Raw genomic sequence first — 25,830 nt, 5'->3', positions numbered from 1 at the left:
TGCTAGGAATACGAGAAAATAATTCCAATGTTGTCACTTGGGGGATAATACTATGATCCTACAAATGAATATGCACACTTTCTATGGCAGAGAAGAATCAGGCCTGCAACATGCTTATCTCAGTTCCAATTCACATTTTCTTTCATCACAACATTTTGCACTTAGATGAAAGATAGTTTGTGTGAAATTTCCATTATTGTGGCATAAATTAAAAACTAGCTTAACATTCTAAAATCACCTACTGTAGATCAAAAATATCTTTAAACCTACTTTTTAACCAGTCTTGTTCCTAAATGAAGCAATTGTCTTCATCTACCTCAAAGTGAAGAAATTACAAAGAGGGCAATTGCATTCATACTTCATTTTAGACAGTGTAAAGGGAGTCAACTGCACATTTTTGGGGGTTGCATCTTCTCTTTTTGTTGTTTTATACTTTAAAGCTCTTATCAAGGGCAGCACAGTTTAACCCATTCCAACTCTATAAGCCATGTAAATAATTTACTTTTGTAAAAAAAAAGGTTTCACTGAAGGGCTCTTCATTCTAGACAGTAAGCAATTTCAAGACATTTTTACTTCCCAGAATTTAATGAAGACAATTAAAATGCAATGTATACTAGATAGAATAGAAACCTCAACAGAAATACATACGCTGCTGTTGTCAAATCTGTGATCATTGATGCTAGAGGAATCCACATTCCAACACAAGATGTAGTTGCCACCACCTGAAACAAAAATACAAAAGACCATAAGACATAGGAACACAAGTAGGCCTTTCAGCCCATCATGTCTGTTCCGCCATTCAAAGAGATCATGGCTGATCTGGTAACCTTCAATTCCACTTTCCTGCCCTTTTCCTATAATCCTTGATTCCCAAACTGATTAAGCCTTGAATATACTTAATGACAAAGCCTTAACTCTACTCTGCGGAAAGAATTCCACAGATTCGTTACCTTGGGGAGGAAATTTCCTCCTTATCTCTCTGTCTTAAATGTATGACTCCTTGTTCTGAGTCAGATGTACAGCATGGAAACACACCCTTCGGTCCAACTCGTCCATATCTACCAGATATCCTAAATTAATCTAGTCCCATTTGCCAGCAATTGGCCCACATCCCTCTAAACCCTTCCTGTCACATACCCATCCAGATGCTTTTAAATGTTGTAACTATACCAGCCTCCATCACTTCCTGTGGCAGCTCATTCAACACCGCCCTTTGCATGATGATGAAGTTGCCCTTAATTCCCCTTCAAATCATTCCCCTCTCACCTTAAGCCTATGCTCTCGAGGTTTGGACAGTCCTATCCTGGGGAAAAGACCTTTACTTTTCATCCTATCCGTATCCTTTATGATTTTATAAGATAATACCCTCTGGTCCTGGACTCTCCCACAAGAAGTGACTTTTCCACATCCACCCTGTCAAGTCCCTTAAAAATGGGATTTGTTTCACTAAGGTAACTTCTTATTCTTCCATATTCCAACAAGCACAGGGCCAATCTGCTCAACTTCTCTTTATAAGACAGTCCCTCCATACCAGGTATCTGCCTAGCGAACTTAGTCTGAACTATCTCTACTTCCTGTCTATCTTTTCTTAGATAAAGGGCCCAATCTTTCACTGCATTCCAGCTGTGGCTTGACTTGTATAGTTTTAGCAAAACCTCCTTGATTTTAAACTCCGAGATAGTAGGAACTGCAGATGCTGGAGATAACAAGGTGTAGAGTTGATGAACACAGCAGGTCAAGCAGCAGAGGAGCAGGAAAGCTGACATTTCAGGCCTAGAGCCTTCTTCAAGCTCTATCTATGCTAATATATGACCTCAAACACTACAAGCTCTTGTCTTATTAAAATACCACACATTAGGCTACTTATCATATTCTTACTGAAAATTCCAAGCATTACATCTACTGCTTTCCCTTTATCTATCCTGCTCGTTACCTCCTCAAAAGAATTTTAGTAAAATTTGTCAATCATGGTTTCCCTTTAATGAAACCATGCTGATTCTGCTTGATCACATTATGTATTTCTAAATGATCTGCTATTGCATTCTTTATAACAGTCTAACACTTTCCCAATAACAACTGTTACTTCTTTTTAGTGCAAAAGTTAACATTCTTGGATGTTGTAACACAAAGATTTCAAGGACAAAGCAAGATACAATGAATGCTGAAAATCTGAAATTTAAAAAATGAAAAATTTTCTAGGTACTCAGCAAGTCAGGCAGTACCTGCGGTGAAAGAAATAGAGTTAAGAGGAAAGAACGTGATGAGCCTCTTGGCTAACTATGACTGACACTGACTATGTGTATTCGCTCTTGTACCCACTAAAGACTGCTCCCCTTTCACTTTCGGACATTACATGTGCTTCAACTAAAAAGGTTATGTGTTTGCTGCATAAGTTACTGGCACAGGCTGCAGGCATGACATTGTTGCATCCTACAGTGGCACACAGTGACAGGTTCACATGTTGACTGTTCAGTGCTCCCCACCCCCCAAACACCCCACCACATTAAGATGGCTGCCTTGCCTCTATGCTAAAAAGCAATGCGACACACAGAAGCTGGGAGTGGGGATCTCAACAATGAGGACCCTGTCTGCTAAAAAGCAACTGAATGAGGGAGTGCCAAGAACGTAACGTAAGAGCCATAAGGCGCATCCTGTGTTGCTACATGGGATGTGTGTTTGTACCTGCATGTGAAGGGTACTGACAGAAGCGCACAAGTTGTAGGTGTCCCTGAACTCCAAATTAAAGTGCTGAAGGACAGAAGACGGTGAGTGAAGCAGTCCAAGAGCATCCATCAATGTGGCGAGACTGATCGTGCATCTCTGCTCACCCCTGTGGATGAAGGGTTGAGGATGCTGGTGGCCGCTGAGCATCCATAGTCATTGTGGTAAAGACAGGTTGGATAAAGGCGAGACAAGAAACTTGAGAACAGCTGTTGCCACATTCTCACTGTTTTTAATGTTGAGAAGCTGAGCCATCTCGTTCCTGAGGAAGGGAGGGAGAATAGCATGTGGCTTACAAATAAGGTGAGTTAGGCTAATACATGGAGAGGAGTTAGTTGCTGCTCAGGAGTGAGACTCTAAACTCATCATTTAAAGCTGAAGGATGGGGGAGGTGGGGGGGGGGGAAATCAGAAACCCTTTCCTCAACTTTGAGTTTGATTTCTTTTTTCCCTTTCTCACCATATTTTCCCAACTTTTCTCCATTACACATGCCACAGCAGGAAGGTGGAACCCTACCCTCACTTCTAATCCAAGAGCTGAAACATTAACACTGCTCTTGTGTCCACGAATGCAGCCAGACCTGCTGTATATTCCCAGAATTTTCACTGTTTCCAAATTATCTATGTATAGTATATTCCAAATACATTTTTGTGGGACATGGTTAATGACGAATAAGGTGGATTGATTTTGACTGTTTTGTCACATTTTAGATAAGTAGCTCATATACTTAATTTTACACTTAAGGATTTTGTGACAACTCAGACGTTTTTAAAATTCTGTCAGCAGATTCCATTTGCATTATTATTTAAAATATTAAATTGCTCAAACATCAAGAGCTTGCAACAGGATATATATTTCTCTATTGTTTACTTACTACAAGTGTTAATACATTAATAAAAACAGGTTAGGAAAGAGAGGGGAGTTTCAGACAATGTTAGTATTCCTCAAATTTTGGTCCACTATTTTCAAAACTGATCTCCAAGTTATGGCAAGTTGCTCACAATTTATGTGAGCAGGTGATTTTAATTGCCTTGGGGGGAAAAACAGCAAAATAGAAAAGGGACTATATTTTCAAGTCAGGATGGTGAGTGGCTTAGAGGGGAACTTGAAGTTTCTGGTGTTCCCATGTAGCTGCTGCCCTTGTCCTTCTGAACTGCAGTGGGTATGGATTTGGAAAGTGCTGTCTCACGATCATTGGTCAATTTCTGCAGCCCATTTTGTAGGTGGAGATAGTGCATCCTGCTTCCAATGAGCATTGATGGTGGATTGACTGAATATTTGTGCTTGTTGTGCCAATCAATCAGGCTGCTGGGTCTTTAAATGATTTCTAGTCAATGGTAACCCCCATTATGATAGTGGTGGTTCATTGATGGTAATAAATTTCATTGATTGAGGGCAGCACGGTGGCTCAGTGGTTAGCACTGCTGTCGCACAGCACCAGGGACCCAGGTTCAATTCCAGCCTCGGGTGACTGTCTGTGTGGAGTTTGCGCATTCTCCCTGTATCTGCATTGGTTTCCGCCGGGTGCTCCGGTTTCCTCCCACAGTTCAAAGATGTGCAGGTTAGGTGAATTGGCCATGCTAAATTGCCCATAGCATCCAGAGATGTGTAGGTTGGGTGGATTAGCAATGAGAAACATAGGGTTACAAGATAGGGGGTGAATCGTTGTGGGCTTGTTAGGCTGAATGGCTTGTTTCCACATTGTATGGATTCTATAATTCTAATGTAATAGAACATTAACAGGCATTGATTAGGTTCCCTCTTGTTAGTGATATCATTGACTATCACAAATATACCTGATACTAACAGCCCGAGCCTGGATGTTGTTCATGTCTAGCTGCATAAGACCATGGACTGCTCCTGTATCTCAGGAGGTGCGAATGGTGCTGAACATCACGTAACTGTCAGTGAATATGCCCATATCTAACCTTACGATGAGGGAAGATCATTAATAAAGCAGTTGAAGATGGTTGGGTATAGGATAATATCTTGCAGAGATGTTCTGGAGCGGAGATGATTGATCACCAACAAACAACCATCTATGCACTAGGTTTGAGACCTATCATCAGATTTTTTTTTCTTTAAAATCTGTCACTCTTCAAAAACAAGAAAAGTATCAACTTCTTCAGTTAGATGTTCTAAAGCGTACTCACAGATGAAACTCCACTGACCCACATAATAGTTGCTCTCCTGTTTGTGGCAGGGACGTTCCTTAATAGGTAGATAACTTCCTCAAAATACACAAGATTTGCAATTAAAGTCATTAGAGTGAGAACACTGTACAGAATGATAGCAGGCACACTTAAATCTGTGGAAAGAAACATAATCATTATTGACATGAGCAGTTTTCATTACCACCTTGACGTGGTGTTTTTAAAAATTTTATATTATAACTTCTACACATTATGATCTATGATCATTACACAAGTCTATGGAACTGATGTTGTGTATACCCAGCATGATAACACAAATTCAAATGGCGAATTACATCAAACAGCACATTCCTTAGACTATACACAATAAGCAAGGTACTGACTATACTCAATCAGCCACTCTTGGAAATCTCATAGTATAATAATCAATATTAGTTGTGATCTGTGTTAAATAATTCTGGAAGTGTGAAGAATTACACTGACAACCAATTTAGGATTCACAGTGTGATACACTTGCACGTGCTAGAAGCTAAATGTGTTAATACACAGGGCTCATGCTACACTGAGCTTGGTAGTTAATGGACAGTCATCATTAACTGGTATGTTTTCCTTCGATACATTTCTACCCAAGAGAGTCCACTTGCCAAACAATCAGTCCTCTTCTCTCAAACAGTATAAAATGTTGTTTTCCCTTTAAATTGACATTTCTTACAAATTATCCCATCAATTGTATGACTTATAATCATTAGGCCCAGGCCATTGCTCCAGGGGAATAAAAACAGAAAATGCTGGACAAATGTCTGGCAGTATCAGTGGTGGGAGAAAGAGAGTTAATGTTTTGAGTCCAGTATGACTCTTTTTCATAACATTACAGGTATAAAATGGCAAAAAAAAATCAGTTTGCTCTACAGGAATTTCAGCTAACAAGTAACACAAATCACAAACAAGTTAAGACAGCTTGGTAGGTTATCAAAATGAAGGACAGAGGTCATGCTTTAAAGCTGTTGAACTCAATGTTGAGTTCTGGAGGCTGTAAAGCACGAATAGAAAATGGAATGTTGTTCCTCCAACAACTTCATTGGAACACTGCAGCAGACTCAAGGCAGAAATGTTACCATGAGCACAAGATGGTTTATCGAAATGGCAAGTAATTGGAAGGTCAGGAATTGGAAGTCCAATGTACAGAAGTGGATATGCAAAGCAGTCACTCAATCTACATTTAGTCTCTCCCATGCAAAAGAAAACCACATTGGGAGCAGTGAATAAAGTACATAATGAAATAACTCACAGAGACCAGTAGTCCATCACCAAGTCATCCTTTATTTACACATGCATAGTATTTGACACTGGTCTGGCTTCCTCAAAGCCAGCTCTCAGAGTAAACAGAATCTCTGGCACTCCTATTTATATCCAGGTCTCCCTGATTGCACCAGGCTAACAGTCCCAACCAGGGAATTTATATTCTATGAGGTCCACTTGGCTGACCTCAATCATCACAAACAAGACTAAAAACTACCAGTAAAAAGTTGCCTCATCTGGAAGTGGGTGTGAGGAGAGAGGAGGTGGAAGGGCAAGTGTTACATTTTCTGTGATTGCATGGGAAGATACCATGGAGGAGCGAGAAGCATTAGGAGTGATGGAGCAGTGGACTAGGGTATTTGAGGTAAATTTAAGAGGTGGGAGGTTCTAGCGGCTATCAGTGGATAGCCTACCTTTAGAAGTAGGAACAGAGAAGTTAAAGGAAGGGAAGAGTCAGAAATGGATGAGGTGAAGGGGAGAGAAAGATAGAAATCAGAAACAAAAAACTGTTCTTCCAATTACAGGCAAGAGCAACGACATCAACAATGTATCAGAGAAAGAGCTGTGGATGGGGGCCGTGAATAGGACTGGAACGAGGAATATTCTACATATATAATAAATAGACATAATTGGCACCCCTGCGGATACCTATGACTTAAAAAAAGAGAGACAAATTAAAAAGGAGAAAAGTTATTCAAAGGGAGAACAAGCTCAGCCAGGGGAAGGATGGCAATGGATGGAGAGTCTGCAGGGTCTGTTCAAGGACGAAGCAGAGTACTCAGACCATTCCGAGGATCTAGTGAATATAATGGTATGAGGTGGGATTAGGGGAAGGAATAGAGTTGGAGAGAAGGAAGGAAGAATCCAGAGGGGCACTGTTATCTGTGCTTTTTGGAGCTTGTCTACCTTAACACTGAGAGGAAGAGGAAAAATGTCTTGGGAAAGTGTTGGCTGAGACAAGAATGACTGAGAACTGGGAAGGATATGAGATAGCGTGACCTGGCGCTGATGGGAACAGAAGTCCAGACTCTGCACAGGGCAGCAGATAGCATTGAGTGTGAATCTTAGTATGTGATAGGAACAGCTTTGGGGACATGGGTTCAAATCTGACCAAGTCATCGGATTATGTGTAGAAATGGTCATCAGCAAACTGAGTGAACATTCATATGAGAGTGTGTTGTGGTTCAAGAAGGCAGCTCACCATCACCTTCTCAATGGTAATTAAAGGAGGCAAGTAAATTCTGGCTAGCCAGAGATGCTCCCATCACGTAAAAATATAAAAAATGTACTTCTACCTCCTGAGAAAATGGTTGATAAATTACTGACATATTAAAAACAGCCATCAGGTGGAATATAACCAATCCAACTGTATTTGTTCTTAAAAGCAGACACACATGGTTTCCATAAACTCGTATTAAATAGTAAGTGCACCATGGGGAGATGGAGGAAAAGTTGTTTGCATATCAAAAAACAATCAGAACAGAATTGCTTCGAAAATTCCTTAGCTTGAAGAAGTATCACTGAGAAGAGTTCAGAAAGACTTGGAAAAGGACTTACTGTAGTGGAAAGAAACAAAGCTACGATGTAATCAAGTATGTTCCCTGCAAACTGGACTGTTAAGATTTGTAATGAGATCCAATATCCTATGGTTATGTTTCTGACTCGCTGAAACCTTAAAGTGCCATGAAGAGAGACCCCACCCCACCTCCAATTCTAAACTAAATTCAAATCCTTTTAGCCACAGATACACTTTTTTAAAACTCCAGGCTAAGTCACGCTGTCTTCCAATTCCTTGCATCCACTTTCTTACAGATCTAAATTTATTAAGGTGGCCAACTCAACATAGTTAGTGACTCTCTTACATAACACTGCAAATTTAACTGGGAAAGTAAGCAGTGAGAAAGGTGCAGAGGGAAAGGAGACTGGGCAATGTCAAGAAAAATGAGGTGACAAAGTGTGAAGTTATCTAATTTAATGGGAAAATACAAAAACAGAGTATGGGAAGTCCTTGATTTATGACTTAAAAAACACAATCTTATTCAGGTGACCCAAGATATGAACGATTCCAATACTTGGGGACAGGTCCTTTATACTGTCCTGCATTGTGTTTTCACTTGCATACAAATAGGCTTGCAAACTGACTCCAGAACGGAACTGTTTACAACACAGAGAAAGCCTGTACTTTTGAATGAAAGACTAGAAAATGTTTGCATTCGGAGGACCTTAGGTAACCTTCTATGTGAATCACAGAAAGCCAACAACAGATCCAGCAGTCAGGTAGCAACACAAACGGCGTGTTATCCTATAGTTCCGTTGTAACAAAAGGTAAGAGAAAAGAAATCTTCTTAAAATCGTACAGGCCCCTGGTGAGGCTACTGCTTGATTACCATGTAGCTTTAATTTTCTTACCCAAGGTGGCATATTTTAGATAGAAGATGTATTAGGCTGGTTTCTGAATGAGGAGATTAACCCACTGGAAGACAATGAATAGATTCAACATTCCCTGGGATTTAAAAGATGACAGGTGATCAAATCGAGAGATATGAAATTAAAAAGGCACGTGGAGCTGGTAGAAGGACAGTTGCACATAAACTTAAGATATATCAAAATCTTAGATAATTGAATCAGAGATAATGGGAACTGCAGATGCTGGAGAATCCGAGATAACAAAGCGTAGAGCTGGATGAACACAGCAGGCCAAGCAGCATCTTAGGAGCACAAAAGCTGACACTTCTGGCCTAGATCCTTCATCAGAAAAGGGGGAGGGGGGAAAGAGAGTTCTGAAATAAATAGCGAGAGAGGGGGAGGCGGATCAAAGATGGATAGAGGCGAAGACAGGTGGAGAGAAGACAGACAAACTAAAGTGGCGGGGATGGAGCCAGTAGAGATGAGTGTAGGTGGGGAGGTAGGGAGAAGATAGGTCAGTCCAGGGAGGACGGACAGGTCAAGGGTGTGGAATGAGATTAGTAGGTAGGAAATTGAGGTGCAGCTTGAGGTGGGAGGAGGGAATAGGTGAGAGGAAGAACAGGTTAGGGAGGCGGGGATGAACTGGGCTGGTTTTGGGATGCAGTGGGGGCTGAGGGGTGCAGATTTTGAAGCTTGTGAAATCCACTGATACCATTGGGATGCTGAGTTCCCAAGCGAAATATGAGTTGCTGTTCCTGCAACCTTCAGGTGGCATCATTGTGGCACAGCAGGAAGCCCAGGATGGACATGTCGTCTAAGGAATGCGAGGGGGAGTTGAAATGGTTCGTGACTGGGAGGTGCAGTTGTTTATTGCAGAACACCTACACTGGGTTCGCAAAGTGGTCCCCAAGCCTCCGCTTGGTTTCCCCAACATAGAGGAGGCCACAATGGGTACAGTGGATACAGTATACCACATTAGCAGATGTGCAGGTGAACATCTGCTTGATGTGGAAAGTCTTCTTGGGGCCTGGGATGGGGGTGAAGGAGGAGATGTGGGGTCAGGTGTAGCAGTTCCTGCGGTTGCAGGGGAAAGTGCCAGGCTTGGTGGGGTTGGAGGGGAGTGTGGACCGGACAAGGGAATCATGGAGAGAGTGGTCCCTCTGGAAAGCAGACAAGGGTGGGGTTGGAAAAATGTCTTTGGTGGTGGGGTCGGATTTCAGATGGTGGAAGTGTCGGAGGATGATGCGTTGTATCCGCAGGTTGGTGGGGTGGTACATGAGGATGAGGGGGATTTCTGTTTTGGTTGTTATTGCGGGGATGGGGTGTGAAGGATGAGTTGCGGGAAATGCGGGAGACACGGTCGAGGGCATTCTCGATCACTGTGGGGGGGGGGGGGGGGGGATATTTCGCTTGCGGGCCTTGAAAAATGAGGGCATCTGAGATGTGTGGGAGTGGAATGCCTCATCCCAGGAGCAGATGTGGCGGAGGCAAAGGAATTGGGAATAGGGGATGGAATTTTTGCAGGAAGGTGAGTGGGAGGAGGTGCATTCTAGGTAGCTGTGGGAGTCAGTGGGCTTGAAACGGATATCGGATTCTAGATGGTTGCCTGAGATGGAGACTGAGAGGTCCAGGAATGTGTTGAAGATGGTCCAGATGAACTTCAGGTTGGGGTGGAAGGTGTTGGTGAAGTGGATGAACTGTTCAAGCTCCTCTTGGGAGCATGAGGCAGCGCCGATACACAGTCATCAATGTAATGGTGGAAGAGGTGGGGTTTAGGGCCAGTGTAGATGCGGAGGAGGGATTGTTCCACATAACCTACAAAGAGGCAGGCATAGCTTGGGCCCATGTGGGTACCCATGGCCACCCCCTTTCTCTGTAGGAAGTGGAAGGAATTGAAAGAGAAGTTGTTGAGGGTGAGGACAAGTTCAGCTAGGCGGACGAGTGTGTTGGTGGAGGGGGACTGGTCGGGCCTGCAGGACAGGAAGCAGCGGAAGGCATTTAGGCCATCTGCATGGGGAATATAGGTGTATAGGGACTGGACATCCATGGTGAAAATGAGGTGTTGGGGGCCGGGGAGTTGGAAGTTCTGGAGGAGGTGGAGGGCGTGGGTGGTGTCACAGACGTAGGCAGAGAGTTCCTGGACCAAGGGGGAGAAAGTGGAGTCCAGATAGGTGGAGATGATTTCAGTGGGGCAGGAGGACAGACAGGTCAAGGAGGCAGGATTAGTAGGTAGGAAATGAAGGTGCAGCTTGAGGTGGGAGGAGGGTATAGGTGAGAGGAAGAACGGGTAGGGAGGCGGGGACGAGCTGGGCTGGTTTTGGGATGCAGTGGGGGGGGGGGGGGGAGAGAGATTTTGAAGCTTGTGAAATCCACATGGGGTCCCTGCAGCCCAATGGTATCAAAGTGGAATATGAGTTGCTATAAGGTTGCAGGAACAGCAACTCATATTCCGCTTGGGAACCCTGCAGCCCAATAGTATCAATGTGGATTTCACGAACTTCAAAAATCTCCTCTGCCCCCACTGCACCCCAAAACCAGTCCAGCTCGTCCCTGCCTCCCTAACTTGTTCTTCCTCTCATCTATCCCCTCAACCCACCTCAAGCTGCACCTCCATTTACTACCTACTAACCTCATCCCCGCCCTCTTGACCTGTCCGTCCTCCTTGGACTGACCTATCCTCTCCCCACCTACACTCACCTCTACTGGCTCCATTCCCACCCCTTTAATTTGTCATTCTCCTCTCCACCTATCTTCTCCACTATCCATCATCGATCTGCCTCCCCCTCTCCCTATTTCAGAACCCTCTTCCTCTTCCACCTTTTCGGATGAAGAGTCCAGACCCGAAACGTCAGCTTTTGTGCTCCCAAGATGCTGCTTGGCCTGCTGTGTTCATCCAGCCTCACACTTTGTTATCTCTGTATACCAATGCCTTGGCAGGGTGATTTGCTACTGTCACTCAGGAGGGGCTTTTTCTGGTTTGGCCACATTTGGAAAACCATGTACAATTCTGGTTGCCACACTACCAGAAGGATGTGAAGGCTTTGGAGAGGGTGCAGAAAAGATTTACCAGAATGTTGCCTGGTTTGGAGGATATTAGCAGCTAACTTAGGATCATTACAGTCCAGAAGGAAAACATTCAGTTCACTGGCACTCTAAATGAGAATTATTCAGTTGGATGGAAAGAGAGTGCATAGAATAAAAATCTGGGGCAAGTTGGGGTTATGACTGGTTTTGAAATCAAGGCGCAAGAGTTTAAGGCCAAAGTGTGTTTTAATTTTATGCCAACGAGGGCAGTGGTGGTGGATTAACAGGACTTGGTGCAAGTTAAAACATGGACAACATAGGTACGGCTGACTTCAAGTTTACAGAAGGTAGATCAGAGAAGGCTGCATTTGAATAATGAAATCCAGAGGCAATAAAAGCATAGATAGAGTTTTCATTGGTAGATGGGCTGAGACACAGGTAGCATTGGGTGATGGTACAGTTGGAAATAGGTAGTCTCAGGGCAGTGGTCAGAAGGGCTCCTTGTAATTAGACATGACACTAACATTAAGAACACAGTGGATCAGCCTCAGACCACTGCCAGTTAATGGCTACAAAATATGAGTTTGCAGGGGGACCAAAAGTGATGAATGCAAAAGCGTGAGGAGTAGGAACGCAAGTAGACATATAGCCTCTCAAATTTCCTGTGCCATTCAAGTACTCATGCCTGATTTTTTGTCTCAATTCCACTTTCTTATTTCATCCCCACGTGTTTTGATTCTCCAGCATCCAAACATCTATTTATCCCAGCCTCGAACATGCTTATAAATGAACATCCAAAATCCTTTGGATTAAAGAAAAATGAAGAGATTCCTCCTGACCTTAGTCTAAATTACGACTCGTTATTCTGTGGCCATATCCCCCTAGTTCTCACCTCAGAGGCAACCTCTCAGCATCTATGCTGTCAAACCCCTTCAGAATTTTATGTGTTTCAATAAGATATGCTTCATTCTTCTAAACTATACAGACTCGAGGTCCACACTCCCAAACCTTTCTTCATGGGACAATCGTTCAAAGTCAAGAATCATCTAGCAAAAATATTTGCTGCACTAACATCAAAGTAAGTATACCATTCTTTACTTAAGGAGATCAAAATCTTACATGGTGCACAGGTATGGTCTCACCAAAGCCCTCTACAATTTGGACACAACATCCTTATTCTTTCACTCCAGATTCTTTGTGGTAGTCAACAGTCTATTCGACTTCCTAATTGCTGTACCTGCATGTTAACTTTCTGTTTTACTTCTAAGAGGATGCTCGGCTTTCCTTGACATTAAGAGACCATTGGGCCATTCTGAGCATTTGCAAGCTTTCCCCTGCAAGTTGCTTCAATTCAAATCATAATTCTTCCTACCAAAATATGAATAACCTCATAGTAACAGCCATTTGTCACATTATTGACCATTCACAACTGCGTTCATCTATAGCCTCTTTATGCCATCTTCACAGTTTACATTCTCACTTAGCTCCTTATCATTAGCAAACACTGCTTTGGTCTTACTGGCATTTCATTGCAGGAAATTTCTGCTTGCCTACTATTTGATAACAGAAAATCAGTCAGTTAATTTAGAGATAGTTGAAGGATTGAGAGAGGCTGTGATAGGGTAGAACTGGGTGTCATTAGAAGACATGTGGAAACTGACAGTGGTTTGGATGAGTTACAGGCAAATCACACCATACAAGTGCATCAGAGTAACAGGAGCGTACCAGGATACAATGTTAGAGCTGTCTAGAAGTTGCGGAGAGTTCAACATTAACATTAAAACAGGTTCATTCAAAAGTCTGATAACAACAGGGAAGAAGCTGTTCTTGAATCTGTTTGTACATTCACACAGGCTTTTATGCCTGCGGCCTAACAGAAGAGGGTGGAAAAGAGTACAGCCAGGGTGAGAGAAGTCTTCGACTATGTCGGCTGCTTTCCTGAAGCGGCAGTAAGTATAGATGAAGTCAATGGATGGAGATGATAAAACGTGTGGCTGGATGAACACAGCAGGCCTTGCAGCATCCCAGGAGCTGCGGGGCCTGCTGTGTTCATCCAGCCTCATTTTATTATCTTGGATTCTCCAGCATCTGCAGTTCCCATTATCAATGGATGGGAGGCTGGTTTGCGTGATGGGCCGGCTCTGTTCATGACTCTAGTTTCTTGCAGTCTTGGGAACAGCAATTACCACACCACGCTGTTATGTATCCAGGTACAATGCTTTCTATGGCACATCCATGAAAATTTGTAAAAGTATTTATGAAGATGCCAACAATTTTACAAAATAATCATATGTATATAAGAACTAGGCGGACAGGAATAGCCCTTTGGAGAACTTGAGATTATAGTGTGTGTGTGAGAGAGTGAGAGATGATAAAAAAGTACCCTCTCTCTTTACTCCCTCTGTAGCTGCACTGAATTACTTATCATGTGATTTCAACTTAGTTCACAACTCACCATATCACCTCTCCCGAGGTTCTGCCTTCTTTTCTTATAATTTTATTTCATGAGCAAATTCCTCAATCAATAGTCACACCATTTTATTATTACTTCAAGAGGTCTCACTAATCAGGCAATCACAGAGGTCATCTTTGACATCATCCTTGGATCACTGTCTAACTCAAAAGATGATCAAAGTCTTTTTCTACAAAATTGAAGCAGCTGGACAGAAGAGATACGAATGGCAGCTGGCAGCCAAGCCCAGTACTAAGCCATCCAGTGCAACCCAAATTTATAATCACAGACTTGATGCTCAGAGAAAACAGGAATCTGAAAGCCAGTTTAAACAATGTAAGTCGGAAGATCAGGGTGAAGGAAGAATGGGGCAGGGGAGGTCAGAGATCTAAGGATAGCCGTGGTTATCAATGATAGCAGTACAGAATTAAGGAGCCATCGATCTTAGCTCCACAATTTTCCTTGCCACTTCTGACTTCACGATCCGTTCACAAACTATAACTTCACCATCAGCATGGTCTCCAATCACTCTCGCGAGTTAGGCAAGAGAGGCTGAAATGACTGCCGAGTGGCTGCAGGTTGCAGTGTTTGGATCAAATCCAGGCACTTGATTATGGCCACATGTACACGAACTGCAGTTAATGCGCCGAACTAACCCACTTGACACTTATTTGCTTGTTATATCATTGAAATAACTCAGTTACAATACTAGCGGCAGAGAAGGTCACTATAAACTGTAACAGAATACGATCAGCAAATTAAGGATTTACCCAGATTAACAAATCTGAAAAAGGAGGGAATAGAAAGAGTTGGGACGTGAACGGATGAAAACTCCTTTCGAGGGGGATGGCAGTAATTTCGAGGAAGAGGCCGGAAAGTTAGCAATGACAGGGACTGGGTGAAACCGGAGCTCGGCACCTCAGACCGAGTGCCTCCGGCGGCAACGAGAGCTCCCCGAGGCGGGGGAGGCACCGGGGCTCTGGCCCCTTTCATCCAGCCGCCTCCCCGACACGGGGAGCTGGGTGTCTCCTCGGCTCTCTGCTGCTCTGCAGCCTATGGCCAGGGACTGATCGACAAAACTCCGCTCTCCACCGACTAGACCGACAAGGGTTTGGTAAAAATCCATTTGCTTACTTACTCTTTAAAATATCCGCGGCTCTGGGCGGGCTGGAACCGCAGTAAAATTCCAGGCTCTGGTTTGCTCCGTCAGACATCTCTCCAAGACACACACAAACTGTCTGTGAGCACGCAGCAGCGAGACTGAGAGGCGAGGCTCCGCGCCGCTGTCCAAACCAGGCTGGCTGGAGTTGCTCCTTCTCCTCTCACACGTTCGCATTCTTCAAGGTAATCAGAAAAGTATCAACCTGAACACTCATAACTAACCAGGTTAGAGGGTAAACACCCAGCACAAAAGGCTCTAAGGCAATCTGGAGATTACAAGCAAATATTTGTATACAGCAACTGAAACTCAACTCCACCCCTCCAAACAGCTGAAGACGAAAAGGGCTCACCGCCGTACCCCAGAAAAAAAACTGCAGGAGCCCCAAGTGACCTGACCAACGAGCAGCTCGGCCCAAAATGTTACAGCTAACTCAAAAAGCAACTTTAACAACGAATTCTGAACCTGTTAACTTCTCACGAGTAGCTGACAGAAGACTAATATTCAATTATCTATTTGCCGAATACACTTCTAAATCTCCGGAGGCCGCGGGGGTGGGAACTGGACGCTGGAGCACAACCGGGGGGTGGCGGCGGAGTTGCACCGAACGCCCTGTCCGAGTTAAAACAGAAGGGGAAACTGGACCAGATGGGGGAAAAACCACCTTTTAAAGTCTTTCTGCCAATGTACGATGGGGGTCCATTATGTTATCGGACCCCCCCCCCCCCCGTGCGTCAAATGCAGTAAATAATATCTTGCAAGTAAGAATTGCCTTTGGGTTTCTTGCAATTCTAGACAAAATCAAACTCCAGTGTTTGTTCTCCATATGCAAAGACCATTCAGAACTGACCTGCTTTAGTAACTGTGTATGTACGTAAAGATTCTTTTTCATGAATAAAGTTTATTTTTGCAATTAAAAAGAAAGGAACAGGGACTTCAGAGATTCATCTAGAAAAGAAAAAAATGGGCTATGGCTGAGGTCTGACTAGAATTGCAATGGCTGAGAGTGCGAACTGTGGTAATTCTGAGGCTGACCACATGAAGTTGAGATCAGATGCAATCTTCAGATCAGTCACTAGGCTGGAAAACGTCCTGAGCCTGAGAACGGGAGGATTGGTGATTTTTTTTTGGTTGTGTTGGGCCAGACGTTAATGCAGAGTAATCTATAACATGTAGTAGATAATGTATGGTACGTTTTTAATGCAATTGGTTCACTTTGAAAGGTCATTGTTGCTTCTAGTATTGTGTATTTAAGGATGCAGAAGCTATGCAGTTCTTACAATGAGAAAGCCTGCCGTGTAATGTGGATGATCTGCCTGTGAAGCGTAGGCTGTGTTGTTCAGAGCCTCAAGTGTGCAGGTTGAAGGAACTGCATCAGGTTGATAATGTTATTCTTAATAATGTTTGTGGCTCATTTTATTGATGTCAAGGGCTTAACATATAGAATTGTAAAATTGTTGAATGATTATGGTGCAGAGACTATTCAAACCAAAAAGATTGTGCCAACTTCCTGCAGGAGCAACTCAATTAGTTCCACTCCAAACCATTTTTTACTCATAGCCCTACGCATTTTTTTTAGTCTCGGGTGTTGACCTGATTCTGTTGACTTTTATTCATTCACAGGATAGGGGAGGCACTGGCTGGGCCAGCATTTATTGCCCATCTGTGGCATTTGAGAAAGTGGGGGTGAGCTTGAACCACTAATCCATTTGGCTTCAGTAGACCCACAATGCCATCAGATAGGGAGTTCTAAGATTTTAACCCAACAACAGTGGAGGAGCAGTGAGATATTTCCAAATCCGGATTTAGAGTGACATGAAAGGGAAAGTGCAGTTGGTGGTGTTCCCATGTCTGCTGCCCTCGTTCTTCTATGTGGTAGTGATTATAGGTTTGGATGGTGCTGTCTGAAGAGTGTTTTTGTGAATTTCTGCTGAGTATTTTGTAGATGGTACACACTGCTGCTGCTACTGAGCATTAGTGTTGGAGGGAATGGATGTTTGTAGATGTGCTGCCAATCAAGTGGAGTGCTTTGACCTACTGTCGAGCTTCTTGGGTGATGAGACAACTTAGTTATCCATGGCTGATTGTCCTCTTTCCTATAGTCCTTCCTTTTCACTGGTATATACTTCTGCTGAGCACCGAAAAGTTAAATTAAAAGTTCCCTCCTGCTTTCTGGAAATCCAGATACACCACATGCACCAAATTCACAAAAAAACTTGCTGCATTTGGGTGTGGACTGCTTTAGTATCTAAGGAGTTGTAAATGAGAGTGAACATTGTGCAATCATCAGTGAATATCACCACTCATGATCTAATGATGGAGGGAACTTTCAATTTAACTTTCGGTGCTCAGCAGAAGTATATACCAGTGAAAAGGAAGGACTATAGGAAAGAGGACAATCAGCTATGGATAACTAAGGAAATATAGAAGGATATCAAATTGGAAAGTAATGTATACAAAGCGACTAAGATAAGTGGGAAACTAGAGGATTGGGAAATCTTTAAAGGTCAACAGAAATCCCGCAGAAAGTTTAAAAAGAAAGATAAAATAGATTATGAAAGTTAACTGGGTTAGAATATAAAAGCAGATACTGAAAATTTCTACAAATATGAAAATAAAAGAAGTGGCTCAAGTAAACATTGGTTCTTTTGAGGATGAGAGGGGGGATTTAATAATGGGAAATGAGAAAATAGCCAAGGCATTGAATAGGTATCTTGTGTTGGTCTTCACAGTGAAAGACACAATTAACATAGCCTCCTTGTTATCAATTATTGCTATGGCAGGTGAGGACCTAGAAATGACCATTATCACTAAAGAGGTAGTGTTGGGCAAGCTTATGGGGGCTAAAGGTAGACCAGTCTCCTGGCCCTGATAGAATGCATTCCAGGGTACTAAAAGAGATAGTGGGGCAAAATAGCAAGTACACTTGTGGCAATTTCCCAAAATTGGCTGGGGCAGTTCCAGCACAATGGAAAACAACAAATGTGACACCACTATTTAAAAAGGAAGTAGACAAAAAGCAGAACTCTAAGCCCATTAGCTTAACTTCTGTAGTGGGGAAAATGCTTGGATCTACCATCAAGGAAGAAATAGCGAGATGTCTGCATTGCAATTGTCCCATCAGGCAGATGCAGCATGAAAGGTAGGTCATGCTTAACTAATTCACTGGAACTCTCAGGACATTGGTATTGGTCAGTCATCTTAGCTCCAGAAGTTCCTCAGGGTAGTGTTCTAGGCCCAGTCATCTTCAGCTGCTTCATCAATGACCTTCCCTCCATCATTAGATCATAAGTGGTGATATTGACTGATGATTGCACAATGTTCACTCTCATTTACAACTCCTTAGATACTAAAGCAGTCCACACCCAAATGCAGCAAGTTTTTTTGTGAATTTGGTGCATGTGGTGTATCTGGATTTCCAGAAGGCATTCAATAAGGTGCTGCACAAAAGGCTGCTGTGTAGGATAAAGTTGCATGGCATTAAGGGTAATGTATTAGCATAGATAGGGGATTATTAACTCACAGAAAACAGAGTGGGGATAAATGGGTGTTCTTTTTTGGCTGACGATCATTGGCTATTGGTGTGCCTCAGGGATCAGTGTTGGGATGGCAATTATTTATAATGTACACAAATGATTTGGCATTGGGAACCAAGTATAGTGTGTCAAAGTTTGCAGATAATGCTAAGATTAGGGGGATAGCAAAGTGCGCAGAGGACACTGCAAGTCTGCAGAAGTATATAGATAGGTTAAGTGAGTGGGCAGGGTCTGGTAGATGGAGTACAATGTTGGTAAATGTGAGGTCACCTATTTTGGTAGGAATAACAGCAAAATGGACTATTATTTAAATGGTGAAAAATTGCAGCACGCTGCTGTGCCGAGGAACCTAGGTGTCCTTGTGCATGAGTCACAAAATGTTAGTTTGCAGGTAATTAAGAAGGCAAATGGAATTTTGTTCTTCATTGTTATATGAATGGAGTTTAAAAGCAGGGAGGTTATGCTGCAGCTGTGCAAGCTGCAGTTGAGTCCACACCTGGAGTACTGTGTGCACACTTGGTCCCCTTAAGAAAACATTTACTGGAACTGGATGTGGTGCAGAGGAAGTTCATAGGTTGATTCTGGAGTTGGCTTATGAGGGGAGATGAACAGAATGGGAATATACTCAGTGGTAGTAATGCCATTTAATGTCAGGGTATGATGGTTATATTCTGTTTTGTTGGAGATGTTTAATGCCTTGCATTTGTGTGGTGCAAATATTATTTGCTATTTATCAGGTCATTCTGTATATTGTCTAGAACTTGCTGCATTTGGGTATGGACTGCTTTAGTATCTAAGGAGTTGTAAATGAGAGTGAACATTGTGCAATCATCAGTGAATATCACACTTCTGATCTAATGATTGAGGGAAGGTCATTGATGAAGCAGCTGAAGATGACTGGGCCTAGAACACTATCCTGAGGAATGTCTAGAGCTAAGATGACTCACCAATACCACACCCATTTTCCTTTGTGCTGGATATGACTCGAACCAGTGTTGTATTTTCACCCAGATTCATATTGACTCCAGTTTTACTCGGGCTCCTTGATGCCACTCTCAGTCAAATGCATCCTTGATGTCAAGGACAGTCATTCCCACCTCACCTTCAGATTTCAGCCTTTTGTCTATTTTTGCACCTCGTCTGCAATGAGATTAAGAGCTGAGAAGCTGAGGCAGAATACAAACTGCATTAATGAGCAAATTATTATCTGCAAGTACTACTTGATAATCTCATTCATCACTTTACTGATCACAAGAGCATTTATGAGTATCTCCTTGAGAGTTACTGATTCAGTGGTAAAAGATTAAATGTAGCTTATTTTTTTTTGTGCCCAGGTATGTCCTGTCCAATGTTCCACATTGGCAGATAGATGCCTGTGTTGTAGCTGCCCTGGAACAGCATAGCTAGTTCTGAAGAATAAACCTTCAGTTCTTTTGCCCAAATATTGTTGCTAGGGACCAAAGTTGATGTAGCAATATTGCCTGTAACACTTTTTCTGGTGGCATGGATCTCTAAGGTCCATGCACAGCAGCATGTTCTGCAAGTGGAAACCAATATGTCTAGCATGACGATTGGCATCATGGAGCCTTCCAGTGGCTGTGTGACTGTGCAGTTCAGATGGAACGTTACCATGCAGTATCTTGTGTCTTCAGCCATTTCTTGATAGCACTTGGAGTGAATCAAATTGGTTGAAGACCGACATTAAGATGCTCGGGATCTCTGGTGAAGGCACTTCTAGCTGACGATTATTCCGTTGGTGGAAGAGCAAGTAGAGGACACCAAGTTGAAGTGATTGGCAAAAGAAGCAATAATGACATGAAGAAAAGCTATTTTAGATTGTGTGGCCATGATCTGGAATGCAACTTTGGTTCCAGTCTCTCTTATGAGAAGCAGCTGGTTCAGTTACCACTGATTGTTGCAAAAGCCTGATGGGGCAAAATTGGTTGAGAAAGATTTGCCTTGATTAGGTCAACATTTTTCAATTTGAGTATAGCTGCTGGAACGAAGACCTGGAACTTTTTCTAGGAAAGTCTAGGGCCTATCAAAGGAACCGAGGCCACCTTGCATGTTGACCAGGAAGCAATTCCACAATTCTGCAAGGCCTGCCCAGTGCCATTTACCTTGCATGCAAAAGTTGAGGCAGAAATCAGGAGTCTGGAAAGCGAAGGAATCTTTAAACCTTGGCAAAATGGTTAGCACTGGTTGTGTCAATTGTGAGAGCCAATGTCTCAATTCACCATTGTGGGAATTTTAAACAAATGGTAAACTGCTTTTTGCAGCTGGATTAGTATCCAATCGCTCACATCTTGGATTTATACGTAAAGCTGGCAAGGGGTGGGTGCTGTCCTTTTTGAAGCTGGACGTGAGCAATATTTAATTGCAATTTTGACTAGAAGAGGATTCCCAGAAGTACGCTACAATTAATACACATAAACATTTGTGCCAATATACAAGACTACTGTTTTGGTTATCATCAGTCTGTGCCATTTTTAAGCATACAATGGAGAACGTTTTACAAGATCTAACCCAGGTCACCATTTATCTGGATGCCATGCTAATAACAGGGAATACTAATGAGGATCACTTAGAGAACTTGGACATAATCCTTAGAAATTTCTCCCAGGCAGGTGTATGTCTAAGAAGGGAAAAATGCATGTTCCAGATACCCCAAGTGACCGACTTAGTCTACAGAGTCAACAAGACTGTGTTAGACCAATTGGAAGACAAAGTGAGGGCAATCAAAGGTAACAAGGTGTAGAGCTGGATGAACACAGCAGGCCAAGTAGCATCAGATGAGCAAGAAAGCTGACGTTTTGGGCCTACTGCCCTGGCGCTCTCATTTTTTACTGGAGCTTAGGTCTTTCCTTGGGCTGGTGAATTATTATGGAAAGTTCATGCATAAACTGGATCCATCCTGGCACACTTGCATCAACTGTTAAAAAAAAATCAGCTTTGGAAATGGTCTAGTAGCCAAGCCATAGCTTTTAGTGAAGTGAGAAACAACTATCAACCTCTAAGGTGTTGGCACACATGATTCCATGTGACTATTGCGCAGCATTGGGGTAGTATTTAGCTCATAGGTGGCCCCAAAGAGGGGAATGCCCAATAGCATTTGCATCCAGGACTTTGGCTATTGCATAGAGTAAATATGTCCAGATAGAGAAGGAATGCTTGGCAGTCATATTTGGAGTCACGAAGTTCCACCAATACCTTACAAACACTAATTTATACTATAACCACAAACCCCTGCTGTGTTAACTTTAAGAAGACAAGGCAGTGCCACTCATAGCTTCAAGGTGAATTCAGTGGTACTGCCACTGGAGGAGTATGTAATGGTTTTTAAATTTTCTGGATATATGAACAGTCATAGCTGACAATATCAGACTTTGGATGCAGTGAGATCTAGTCCTGGCAAAACTGCAACAGTTATGGGCTGTTACAAGCAGAATTGAAACCTTTTTGTACCTGGAGGGACCAGATCACTGTGTAGGACTGCATATTATTATGGAGACCAAGCAAAGGTCACTGCTAAATACTAGCTGAACTCCACCAGGGTCATTCAGGGGTTTTGTAAATGAAGATTAGATTAGATTCCCTACAGTATGGAAACAGGCCCTTCAGCCCAACAAGTCCTCACCGCCCCTTGGAGCATCCCCCTATAACCCACACACCCCTGAATACTATTGGCAATTTAGCATAGCCGATCCATCTAGCCAGCACATCTTTGGACTGTGGGAAGAAACCGGAGCACCCAGAGGAAACCCATGCAGATACGGGGAGAATGTGCAAACTCCGCACAGTCAGCCAAGTATGGAATCGAACCTGGGTCCCTGGTGCTGTGAGGCTGCAGTGCTAACCACTGAGCCACCGTGCTGCCCGTGGTCCGGCCCTAAAGGATATAGCTGCTAGACTGGGTCTGCAGCAGGTGATGAGGCAACAACATAGTTTACCTCATCCTTACCAATCTGCAAACTGCAGATGTATCTGTCCATGACAGAGGCAGTAAGAGTGACCATTGCACAGTCTTAGTGGAGACAAAGTCCCACCTTCACATTTGAGAACAACCTCCATCGTGTTGTGTGGCACTATCACCGTGCTAAATGGGATAGACTTATGCATCAGGACTGGACATCCCTGAGGCGCTGTGGGCCATCAACAGCAGCAGAATTGTACTCCAGCACAATCTGTAACTTCATGGCCTGGCATATCCCCCACTCAACCATTACCATCAAGCCAGGGGATCAACCCTGGTTCAATGAAGAGTGCAGGAGGGTATGCCAGGAGCAGCACCAGGCATACCTGAAGATGAGGTATCAACCTGGTGAAGCCACCAAACAGGACTACTTGCACACCAAACAGTGAAAGCAGCAAGTGATAGACAGAGCCTAGCAATCCCACAACCAACAGATCAGATCTAAGCTCTGCAGTCCTGCCACATCCAGTCGTGAATGGTGGAGGACAATTAAACAACTCACTGGAGGAGGAGGCTCCACAAATATCCCTGTCCTCCATGATGGAAGAGCCCAGCCCATCAGTGCAAAAGATAAGGCTGAAATTTTCGCAGCTATCTGCAGCCAGAAGTGCCGATCCATCTCAGCCTCCTGCACTGGTCCCCAGCATCACAGATACCAGTCTTCAGCCAATTCGATTCACTCCATGTGATGTCAAGAAACATTTGGAGACACTGGATACTGCAAAGGCAATGGGCCCTGACAACATTCCGGCAATAGTACTGAAGATTTGTGTTCCAGAACTTGCTGCTTCCCTAGCCAAGCTGTTCCAGTACAGTTACAACACTGGTATCTACCTGACAATGTGGAAAATTGCCCAAATATGACTTGTACACAAAAAGCAGGACCAATCCAACCCAGCCAATTACCAACCCATCAGTCTCCTCTCGATCATCAGTAAAGTGATGAAAGGTGTCAGTAACAGCGCCATCAAGCAGCACCTGCTCAGTGACACCCAGTTTGGGTTCTGCTAGGGCCACTCAGCTCCTAATCTCATTACAGCCTTGGTTCAAACACGGACAAAAGAGCTGAATCGCAGAGGTGAGGTGAGATGTTGGCAAGAAATTATGTCTGGTGACCAGGATTGGGTGCAAACATGGCTGCATTGGTGGGTTAATGCCAAGAGTGTCAACATGGACAAAAATTACTTCCAGCAGCTTCCAACATTCATGGGAATGGCTGTGTAAACCATGGCCCATGCAGGTCCTTTCATAGGCTCAATGTTCTTCGGCATTGTGGGCACCCATTCAGAGTGGGTGCATGGAGTCCATTCATGAAACATGGGGATGATAGATAAATTGTGTGCATCTTTTGCAATACATGGAATCCTGGAAATGTTGATCACTGGTCGTGGGCAAACGTTTATCAGCAGGGAATCTGAGTATTTTCTAAAATTGAATGGTATTTGACATACAGGGATAGCACTATATCAACCATCAGCTAATGATCTGGTGGAAACAACAGTCCAAACTTCAAAGGCAGGCTTAAGGAATTAGTTAAACTCTCCTGGAAAAGACTCTGCACTAGGTTAAACCTGAGCTTCCCTGACATGGATGGGTGGGTGGGTGTGAAACAGCCTCATGAACACCAATATCAGACACAAAACTCTGCTCAGCGAAAGACATGGTTTATTTCAGAGGACAAAGTTTTGCGAGTAACCATTAGAATGGCCTTGCATGGACAAGAGGCACGATTGACTGGAGGCCAGGACCAATGATGTATGAAGTTTTATAGGTGTGACAGTCCTCAACAAGCATGTAGACTATGTGAAAACTGCAAACTCACCAAGACTGCAGGAGCACCAATTGTTCTACAGACTTCCTGACTGTTCTGGAACCATGGGTTCTCCCTCTCCACCAGCTGTTAAAAGATACCTCAGAATTTGAAATGGATATGGCCCATGTCACTGTCTTTGCCACCTGAAGAGAATGAATTTCTTCCAAGATGCTTTGGGTGCAAGAGGTGAGCTAATGTGCATTACACACTGTGCATATCAGAAGCAGAGTTGGAGAAGCTGCAAAAAAATGCCTAGGGCCTTGGATGGGGCATGTAATGATTGTAGTGAGGTTAGCCAGGTGCTTCTTGTGGAATGAGTTCTCATTGGACCAGATTAACAGCCCCAATCAGGGAGCCCTGGCTGACAGATAAACATAGGACTATCAGGCATCCTGTTCAGAGAGCTGGCTCTGTGTAAAGGATTCTCCATATGTAAATAAAAGGGTGACTTGGTGATGGGATACCAATAGATTAATTTCAGGTTTTTTTTAAAGTTTCCATTAATTATATTTTTGGTGGTTAAAATAGCTACAATTTTGCTTTAAAGCTCATGTGGGTATGTTAATCAATGCAAACTTTCGAAGTACAAAATACAGAGTACAAACTTTTGATATGTAACATGCTCAATTTGGTAAGTAACCCTGAGAACATCGTGACTTTCATACAAAATCACCACAAATAGTTGCAAATTTCATGCTTTATCTTGTTTTGGAAAAAAAATGGCAGTGCATTTTACTTACTTTGCTGCTACAATAGTTTTCCTGCGGATGTCTGACCTCAACAATTTTCCATCAATGAACAGAAAAGTGTCCTGCAAACAAAGTTCTGGCATGTCTGCAAAAGGCTCTTTTTGCTGACAGTTCTAACTTTCTCAACTTTATAAATTTACTGAAATCTGGGAGATCAAGGTTATGAATTATTGGAAGTCTTCAGCTCTCTCATAAGTACCAAGTTTCAGGCTTCACAGTATTGGCCTTTTAAATATTGTTTTAAATATTCCAAACACAAAATGTTATTTTGCAGACATGTTCAAAACTTTGTGTTTACGAATTAGTCTTTATTGTCACCTATACACCATGGAGCATAGGTGACAAATTTTTAAGTAAAATTTTCTTTTTTACAACTAACAAAGTATTTAGGTACAAGGGTACCATCTTCAAATACTATGCAAGAAAATGGATAAAATAAACCTTGGGGTTGGGAATAATGGAGAGAAATGGGCAAGGTAGCAAACTAAATGCATTTTGCTGACATTTATAAAAAGCAGGGAGAGAAATTTTTAAGAAGAAACTGT

At 43.0% G+C, this 25,830-nt stretch overlaps 1 protein-coding gene across 2 annotated transcripts in view; it reads right to left on the bottom strand.

Annotated features, from left to right (window-relative positions):
* LOC125457108 (organic solute transporter subunit alpha-like) overlaps window positions 1-15,864 on the bottom strand; it is a 33,044-nt gene extending 17,180 nt beyond the window's left edge. Inside the window, exons 1-3 of one of the 2 annotated variants that reach the window (XM_059650333.1) lie at window positions 15,194-15,864; window positions 4,875-4,948; window positions 649-722 (exon numbers count right to left, since the gene is read on the bottom strand). In XM_059650333.1, coding sequence (XP_059506316.1) covers window positions 649-722; window positions 4,875-4,948; window positions 15,194-15,269 — 224 coding nt within the window. In that variant the 5' untranslated portion in view covers window positions 15,270-15,864. Of the gene's footprint in view, window positions 1-648; window positions 723-4,874; window positions 5,030-15,193 lie in introns of both variants that reach the window. The other variant, XM_059650332.1, reaches the window with a different exon arrangement.
* Window positions 15,865-25,830: the final 9,966 nt, after the last annotated feature.

Source organism: Stegostoma tigrinum, chromosome 12, assembly GCF_030684315.1.
Source record: "Stegostoma tigrinum isolate sSteTig4 chromosome 12, sSteTig4.hap1, whole genome shotgun sequence".
NCBI classification, from domain to species: Eukaryota; Metazoa; Chordata; class Chondrichthyes; order Orectolobiformes; family Stegostomatidae; genus Stegostoma; species Stegostoma tigrinum.
This window is presented reverse-complemented; position numbering and strand designations above follow the sequence as displayed.